The sequence below is a fragment of the Gadus macrocephalus genome, chromosome 6 (assembly GCF_031168955.1).
Source record: "Gadus macrocephalus chromosome 6, ASM3116895v1".
Classification (NCBI taxonomy): Eukaryota; Metazoa; Chordata; class Actinopteri; order Gadiformes; family Gadidae; genus Gadus; species Gadus macrocephalus.
Genome location: NC_082387.1, coordinates 22,042,379 through 22,051,542, shown reverse-complemented (window position 1 = coordinate 22,051,542; position 9,164 = coordinate 22,042,379). Strand labels below are relative to the sequence as shown.

General features: G+C 45.3%; 1 protein-coding gene across 2 annotated transcripts in view; it reads left to right on the top strand.

Annotated features, from left to right (window-relative positions):
• Positions 1-204: 204 nt before the first annotated feature.
• Positions 205-9,164, top strand: part of LOC132460037 (rasGAP-activating-like protein 1) — a 21,537-nt gene continuing 12,577 nt past the window's right edge. Inside the window, exons 1-9 of one of the 2 annotated variants that reach the window (XM_060055040.1) lie at positions 205-401; positions 698-754; positions 1,825-1,938; positions 2,275-2,336; positions 3,290-3,419; positions 4,471-4,552; positions 4,840-4,980; positions 5,101-5,192; positions 8,468-8,585. In XM_060055040.1, the coding sequence (XP_059911023.1) occupies positions 337-401; positions 698-754; positions 1,825-1,938; positions 2,275-2,336; positions 3,290-3,419; positions 4,471-4,552; positions 4,840-4,980; positions 5,101-5,192; positions 8,468-8,585 (861 nt within the window). In that variant the 5' untranslated portion in view covers positions 205-336. The remainder of the gene's footprint in view (positions 402-697; positions 755-1,824; positions 1,939-2,274; positions 2,337-3,289; positions 3,420-4,470; positions 4,553-4,839; positions 4,981-5,100; positions 5,193-8,467; positions 8,586-9,164) is intronic. The other variant, XM_060055039.1, reaches the window with a different exon arrangement.

Here is a 9,164-nt window from a genome sequence, read left to right as displayed (position 1 = left end):
AATTTGTTTTAATTTCTTTGTTTCTTTGTTTAAATTCTCCTGAAATATGCATTTCTGATTATCTTACACTACTACTACTTCGTCAACCACCAACATGTCAATGGAAAAGATTTGCGCTTCTTCTGCAAGCAGTTGAACTTTCCTTCCCTCCACCCTGGCCCATTGGACCAGCGCCGCCTCCGCCGCGTGCTGCGCACCGCCTGGCGCGCCGCGCGCCGTCACGCGCGGGAGGCGCGGTGAGATGAAGCTCAGGTGCGGAGACTGAGGGACCGCACTGTTGTCCGCACGGATGGGCGCACGAGAAGAACCTTTTGATAATTAACCATTCTGATTAAAATGGCCAAAAATACGTCTCTTTATTTTCGAATTGTCGAGGGCAGGAGTCTCCCAGCCAAAGACGTGTAAGTTACATTTCACCGGGGTTTTCATCGTTTCTTTGTATTAACGTTGATATATCAAATAGCAGTTCATTAACGTTGTGTAAGACTTTGGAGAAAGTATATTTTTAATCGCAGCGGGAATTGGCATTGAATCGTCGGGATGATGCATCGTAATATTTACGTACATATGCTACTAGGATATTAAGACCTAAATCCAAATCTCAGGGGGGAGCGTATTTGATGTATGGATGAGTTGGCTGCTACTCTTATGATCGCGTTCTTTCACGCATGCTAACACGTCCTTCCCGACATCCCAGGTCCGGGACCAGTGATCCCTACTGCATCGTAAAAGTTGACAATGAAGTGGTGGCGAGGTGAGTGGTGTCCGGCGGTTGATCACTTCAACACTGCGCGTGTTAGCAATTGTGCCAGCCACACAATCTTAATTATGGGAACGGCGATTAGAACAAATAGTATTACTAAACAATGATATCGCCTGCTGATTATAGGCTATCAACGTCTGGCTTTAGGTAGCAGGTGTTAGTTCTGTATGTCTCTGTCCCCCCACTGGTCTCCCTAAGGCAGGGTTCCCTGCATGGAGTCGTGCCGTGGTTCGTTCCCAGAAGGTAATAATGCCTAGTGCACAGAAAACCTGATACTTGACTGGCCTTTAAGACAACCTTGGGTAACCATGGAGAGGATGCATTAATTATGGCAGGGAGTCCCCGTTATGGGGAGAAGGATGGGAGTCAAGGCTGGCGATTTATAGATCACTTCCCAGCCGGAATAGTCACCATGTCCCAAAGACTATATAAAAAGTGCATTTTCGGACACCGTGAATGTTATTTTTAGGCATTTGTATGCACACAAACAATGCCCCGGGGTGGTTGTTATGCTAGCAGTTGGTGCCTCGCCGGCTTCTTGATTGTGCTATGCAGCCGGTCCGAGCATGATCCTGGTGGACATCTCACCAAGAAGCATGTTAACTGCATTCATTATTGGTTTGTTACATGTCTAAATAAAATGCCAACGTTTCTGTTGTTCAACAGAAGACAGATGCTCCTCACACTACTCTGTGCCCATGAACTGAATCAGATGCACAACAGTCTGTATATAGCCTAGGTCTATGTATGAACAGTCGATTAACATCTAATATGCATGATATCAGTTTGGGACGCTGGCAATCTTTACACAGAATAATGTTCCCTAATCCAACCAACTGCTGTCTTTCCTCCACAGGATCAGAACATTAGAAAAAATAAAATGGGGATGAATTGGATTGCAGAGAGGAAGAAATTAGTGTAAACTATCAATGCAAAATATAGATAAAAAGAAAATACGTAGTGTGCAGCGGAATGTTTTTAGTTACTCCTATTTAAAGAAGTGTAAGGAACTCTCAGTAGAAAAGCATGATGGCAACATATAATGTAATTTTCTATTTTAGGACGGCCACGATCTGGAAGAACCTGAATCCGTTCTGGGGGGAGGAGTACACGCTCCACCTGCCCATGGGGTTCCACTCGCTGTCCTTCTACGTCATGGACGAAGACACCATCGGGTAACGTCCTGAGTACCTCCTGCTCCTGAGTGACGGGGCCTAACGAGTGATAATGGGGGTGTTAGTTAGGACAGGGTTTGGCTCACGTGGTCCGGCGGGTAAGTTATTTACCCTTGATGGATACCCCAAGGTTAAAGCACTTTGTACAGTCTGATAGATAGAGAAAACCAAACATATATCAACAAACATTTCCATTTGAGTTGATAGAATAGGGGTTCTTTAACTCTCTTTTATTTAATGAACGTTAAGCCTAATTCTTCAGTTGTTATTCTCACTCTGTCCAATGCAAGGATTCATTTTTGGCCGATCTCTAATGTACCTTATCTTTCGCTTCAGCCATGATGACGTCATTGGGAAGATATCTCTCAGCAAAGAGGCCGTCGGTTCCCAAGCCAAAGGTAATTGTGGACTGGCTCCATGGGTCTGTGTGTACAAGGCAAGCCACATGACCCTGCCGCCCGAGCTCCGAGGTCAAAACAGATTGATTCCCATGACTGAGATGAATTAAGTCTCTGTGATTGAGTAGGACAGATTTTTTTTTTCTTTAAAGCTGACCTTCTGGGAAAGTTACTGAATAATCTGTCACACATCCAATACCTATTTATTTATTTTCTCAGGCTCATGCTCATTTCTGATTTCCTTGTGGCTAAAAAGGTTCTTGTCTGCAGGAACTAATTTTCACAGTCGTGTAGCTATTGATCCTCCCCCTTCTGGCCACCATTGTACACTGTAATGTATTGTATTGTATTGTATTGTGTTGTATTGTATTGTACGATAGCACTTAACTGTGTAGCAACTGCAGTAGCTGCTATCATGGCTGTAACACAGGGAATTGTGTGTTTGTTGTACTTGCACTTGGTTCTATGAACATCCATTCTGTACCGACAGCGATATATTGATGCACTTCTTATGACAAATGTACTTATTGTAAGTCGCTTTGGATAAAAGCGTCTGCTAAATGCCCTAAATGTAAATGTATTGAAATGTATTTTGAATCTATGTAAATTAATGCATTTTCGAATGACCATCTTTTCTGGCTGCATTGCTTGCCAATCCATGATTATGTGATGTTATGGATCATAGTCATAAAGGGGAGAAAGCAGGACCAGCTGGCTTTTTCCATGCATAGAGTCTACATGCTTCATACCATCCATGCAAAATATGCAGTTTATCCTAAATTAACTGCCCTGTTTCTGCCATATGCCATGGTAGCTATGTGTGTTTGAAATGGGTGGCCTTCGGTTTTAGACACATTTATAGTCAAAGGATTCCAACTTTCCCACCATTTCCATAAATTCCCTTCACTTGTGATGTATGTTAGAGCGTCTGCATGTGTTGTGATGTGTCCCAGGGCTGGACAGCTGGGTAAACCTGACCAGAGTGAACCCAGATGAGGAGGTCCAGGGGGAGATACACCTGGGTCTGGAGCTGCACAGAGACACAGAGAAGGTCTGCCTGCGCTGTCACGTCATCGAGGCCAGGTAAGACTCTGGCTGTCGGTCCTGTGGCTCTTCAGGTAAACAAGTCAATTCAGTTATGAATACGTACTCAATAGTTATTGTGGATGTTGCATAGTGTAGGCCAACCTTTGGACTGTGTCAAATAAATAACATCTGTTTTCATAATTTCACCAATCAATGAATGGTTTGGTTAAATGTTTATAGTGATAATGTTAATCTCTTTTACACATTTCATACATTTGACTTGGCATTTAAAGTGTGATGACCGAGGAGATGTACACACACATATCGCTAAGGTCACATTATCCATACATTAGTGCTGCGTTTTGCTAGGAAGATGCATATCTTCATGTATGAGATGAAGTGCTTTCCCTTTTTCAGATATTTAGACATACACATTTAGCTTAGAGGGATTATATGCATGCACATGAGCAGGTACGGTATGGCCTGTTGTTTAAGGATGCACTTTTGAATTTTGGTTTGAACCAACACCCTTTAGGTGGGATGATTGAGCTAACTAAACGATCATCCCACTCGTGGTGAGCCATCCATCCAGCAATGCAGCCATTCAGCCAGCCAGCCAGCCAGCCAGCCAGCCAGCCTGTGGCCGGGCTGCTCACACTGGGGAAGAGTCTGCTTGGTGTTTATCTCCGCTCTCACTTTGTCACCGTCATCCTGCCCTCCTCCTCCTCCTCCTCCTCCTCCTCCTCCTCCTCCTCCTCCTCCTCCTCCTCCTCACTCAGTGCTCTCTGTTAGCCCCTGAGTCATGTGACCACAGGCCTCTCCACTCAGAGCTCCATCTGGGAGCCCCCTGCTGGCCCCGCCCCCCCCCCCATTGGGTTGGCTGGGTGCTAGCGAGCCTGTCAGCCATGGCTTGGCTCTCTGTGTGGGGGCTGTGATTACATTGAACTCATTTTAAGAAATGCGGTGAGTGGTTTCAGTTACACCCCCCACCACCTCCACCATCCCCATCCCCACCACGTCTCTTACTCCTTCACTGCTCTTGGCTCATCAGAGTTGGTGATGTCGAAGTAGTGTTGAGTGTTCCTATCCTTTTCCCATCATGCACCAGGGACTTGGCTCCCAGAGACATCTCGGGAACCTCGGACCCGTTCGCCAGAGTCATCGTCAACCGCCACAGCGCAGACACCTCGGTGAGCGCTGCATGGCAGCTCGGTTGGAAACCACGCCGACGGAATCGACAGCGCTTGTTTCAAATTTAGTGTTCTCTCCCTCCCTCCTTTTTGTTCTCCCTTTTCCTAATCTCTCTTTGTCTCTGTCTCATCCCTTCTCTGCATTTCTCTCTCTCTATCTCTCTCAATATATATATACACACAGTATATCTATTTTTTTTGCATTAATAAATATTCACATGAATGTTGTCTTTTTGGGGAGCATGGAGGTCTTTATGAATTGATTTTACATGCCTTGACTTCTCAAGATTATCAAGAAGACTCGTTTTCCACATTGGGGAGAAAACCTGGAGCTGGATCTGGAGCTGGAAGAGCTGAGCGACGAGGCCATGGTCACGCTGGAGGTCTGGGATTGGGACATGGTGGGCAAGAATGACTTCCTGGGAAAGGTGACCAGCATCCTGATGATAATCCATCCATGGGTTGTCATGCCCTGTCCGGTCTTCCTTCATCGATTGCTCTAGACTGATGGGTCTTGGTCTTTCCTGTTTGCGTTTATCATCACACAGGTTGAAATCCCCTTCGCTTGCTTGCACAAGACACCTCTACTGCAGGGCTGGTTCCGTTTGCTCCCTCTGGGAAACAATGAAGATGATGTAGGGTAAGGATTATGGATATGTTTGTCAGTGCAGTATGTTGACGCTGCATGTGTATGTGTGTGTGCGCCAGACTTTATCAAGAGTGATTTGGCTATGTTGTTTGAAAAACTCATACATAAGAAAATCCTGACCATCTGAAAATCTCAAAGAAAACTGAGCTTGGTCTGGTAGGGAACGAGAAACGCTGTACTCTTAATCCATACAACGGGCAGAAATGTAATCCTTTAGGGCAATAGAGCCTGTCATTGTATGTCCTCTAAAAGAGGTTGTATTTGCCAGGGCTCAGATTATATCATATCATTCTGTAAAGGATCCCTTGTTTCTATACCTTTCTCTTGATCCGGGCCGTTTGCTGTTGTGGGTGAGAGCTGGAGAGTGGAGCGTTTGTTGTGTTGGATAACGGGAAGCCTAGTTTAGTGTTATCTTGAAGATTAGCGGGACCGAGGGATGAGATTGAAATGACAATAGGGAAATATCCGACAACATCAAGGTATCAGAGAGAAATTTCTCCTTGAGCAGGGCTAGGTTGGACACAGTAACAAACGGACCGTGATCAAGCTAAACAAGTTATTAATTAATAATAATGAAAAACACGAAAAAGTTAGAGGACGTACATAGACAGGCGTTAATTGGCCCAAAATATTACATTGCAGCCGTTTCGCTGATTACGTCTGCATAGTTCTCGCTCAATACTGGACCAATCTCAAAAATCGTTGTCCACATTAGTCCCACATTGGACCCAAAACGGTCGTAAAATAGGCTCCAGGTCGAAGATCCCAAAGCTTTCTTTTAACTGGAGACTTGCACTGAAAGCACAGTGGAAACATAGCCACCATTATGCATTTCTAAACATGCCTATTCCTGTCAATATCCTGGTTATTGATCTTATTGTAAAACGAAAGTCTCAGCATGTCTACTGGCATGCAGGTGGGCTCCAAAGGATCACCCACAGACACACTGTATCAGGGTTTTTCTCGATGAGCAGCTGAAGCAGCTCTGATCTTTTTTACCATCTATTCACCATTAACCTAAGAAATTGTGATTCGTGTCTCGCCCTTAAGGTCCAAGGTATTCAAGAGCTCCGATTTTATTCTGGACAATAAAATCGGTGTTTATTTTTTTAATGACCATTAGGACCGCTAGTCATTTCCATAAAAAAAATAATCCACATCCGTTAACAGCACAATGCATACATTTTCAGTTTATGGGAAGCCCACAGGCCATCCCTTGGCAGTGACAACACAACATTTCAGTGTTGTGTTGTAACTCCACTGAACTGTGATGGTTAACTGTAGTGGGGAATATGTGTGCTTTTTCAGATCACAAAGGCTGGTTTGCATGTTAATATATGCACCTTTTACTGCTTCCTGAAAACAAAAAAGATGAGAAATGATGCAGATGTTGGAATGCTCAGAATTGTTTAGGACAATCGGGGTTTCATAACCTCTCATAACTTCAAGGTTCAACATGTAAAATAATACTTGAAACCTAAAACTAGGCTTTCTCTTTCAGCTCATCAGTGTCGGGTGCTGATAGACCACAGTCTTTCTGCGTGTTAATCCTGCGTGCTCTCCCATTCTTCTTCCCCCATAAGTCTCCCATGATTCATCACAAAACAAAGTATATCACAGCACATGACTAAGGCCGGGCTCTCAGTTACCAAAGATCATTAACTGTCATTTTACAAAAAGGTGTCACCCTGATTCCTATTGGGTTACTGTTATTCAAATCAAGCCAATCACAGACCACCTACTCCCTCACTAGGCTAAAGATATGGTGGGGTCGTGTGATACCTGGGTAGGATGGGCCCCCGACATATTGGTCTGAGGGGGATCTGTCGCTAGGCTGTGAGACGAGGGAGGGGCTGCTTGGTGCTGATACCAACCCCTCAGCTGCTCAGAGGATCAATGGCCCTAAGAACAAAAGGGGGTTAGAGACAGAGGGAGCAGGGAGGAGGATGAGAACAGCATGAAGGGGAATGCACATACATTGTTTGATCGACTCCTCCACATTGGTCCGGGGGATAGAGACAGAGGGTTGGCAGAAAGGGGGACTAATAACAGGATGAAGTTGAAACATATTTATCAACTAAAACTTGGGGTCAGAGCGAAGGATCAGGCAGAGAGGGGTGTGAGAGCAGGGAAAAGGTGTCATCAACTTACAGTGGGGGTCAGCCACAGGGCAGGGAGGGGGAAAACAGCATGAGGCGAAACCCTATCTAGCTGTTTAAAGATTAATACATTCCTCACCAGTAGCCATATTGATGGTCCTGTAAAGAAGCTTAAACATTAACCTGACCAGGTGCTTCACCAGCTGGAGCTCAGATCTTCTCTAGATAGGACACTGCTATGGGGGATAACCTAGGGTCATGCGATGGGAATCACAGCCTTGAGTCCCATATGTGGAAGTTGTGTTATTGATTAAAACGGGGACATCTGATGTAGTATGTAAGTCAAATAACAGACCCTGCATATCTGCTGATGATGGAAGTTGTATCATTACTTCCACGCCACTCTTTACCAGAGTGAGCTGGCATTCACTAGGACTTTATTTAAAAGGCCATTCTGTGACAGCTCCCTCATTACTTCTGCAACCTTTTTAGACCCCATAGGCTGTTCACAGTCTAAGGGCACTTGCAGACTAGGGTATAATGATTGCATTGTTTTAACAGTGCAATCAGGTCAGGAAAGTTTGCCAAGAAAGCCACCCAGTTTTCAGGCCTGCAGCGTGGAATGAGCTATAAAACAGGGTTAGACTGAGAGAGCCTGCCGCTCCGACAGAATTTAAGTCAATCACCAAAGCTGTGATTGACAGTAGGCTGGACAATGTAACACTTTTGCCTTGTAGTTCTTGCTTCTATGGCAGATGCAATTATTTAATGTGTAAAATAATGTGCTGATGTTGTTGAGTTAATTCTTTCTTCTCATTGCTTCTATGCTGCTGCTGTCTTGGCCAGATCTAAAAAATAAATGGACCCGGTTAAATAATATAATTCTGGCACCAGATTATTAAGAAATGTGCTTGAAAATCAATTCCATGTCTTTACTTGAGTTTGGCATTGAGTAAACCTACGGAATTACTTAAAATGATTTCACAATAAATTCACAAAAAACACTTTCATTCCACTAGTCCTTGGTGCATAAACACCAGCTGCCGAAGACACATTTAGTGACTGATTCACATATGTCTCACCTTCTGTGTGTGTATTTGTGTGTGTGTGTGTGGGTGTGTGATCTTTTGCATGTGTGTGTGTGTGTCTCCCTGTCTCCCTGCACAGCGGTAAACTGGGGGCGCTGCGTCTGAAGGTGCGCTTGGTAGAAGATCGCATCCTCCCTTCCATGTACTACCAGCCCCTCATGGACCTGCTGGTGGAGTCGGTCATCTCTCCCACAGAGGTCCGCCTCACCTTCACCCCCGTCTCCATCTCCATCCGGCCTCTTATTTACTCTGCCATCCAAGCATCACGCCTCCAGTTTCCTCTCTCTCTGACTCTATCTCTCTGTCTCCCTGTCTCCCTGTCTCTCTGTCTCTCTGACTGTCTGTCTCTCTGACTCTCTCTCTCTCTCTCTCTCTCTCTCTCTCTCTCTCTCTCTCTCTCTCTCTCTCTCTCACCCTCACCCTCACCCTCACCCTCACCCTCCCTCTCCCTCTCCCTCTCCCACTTTCTCTCACTCCCTCTCTCTCTCCCTCTCCCTCTCCCTCTCTCTCTCTCTCTCTCTCTCACCCTCTTCTCTCTCTCTCTCTCTCTCTCTCTCTCTCTCTCTCTCTCTCTCTCTCTCACCCTCACCCTCTCTCTCCCTCTCCCTCTCCCTCTTTCTCTCACTCCCTCTCTCTCTCCCTCTCCCTCTCTCTCTCTCTCTCTCTCTCTCTCTCTCTCTCACCCTCTTTTCTCTCTCTCTCTCTCTCTCTCTCTCTCTCTCTCGCTCTCTCTCTCTCTCTCTCTCTCTCTCTCTCTCTCTCTCTCTCTCTCTCTC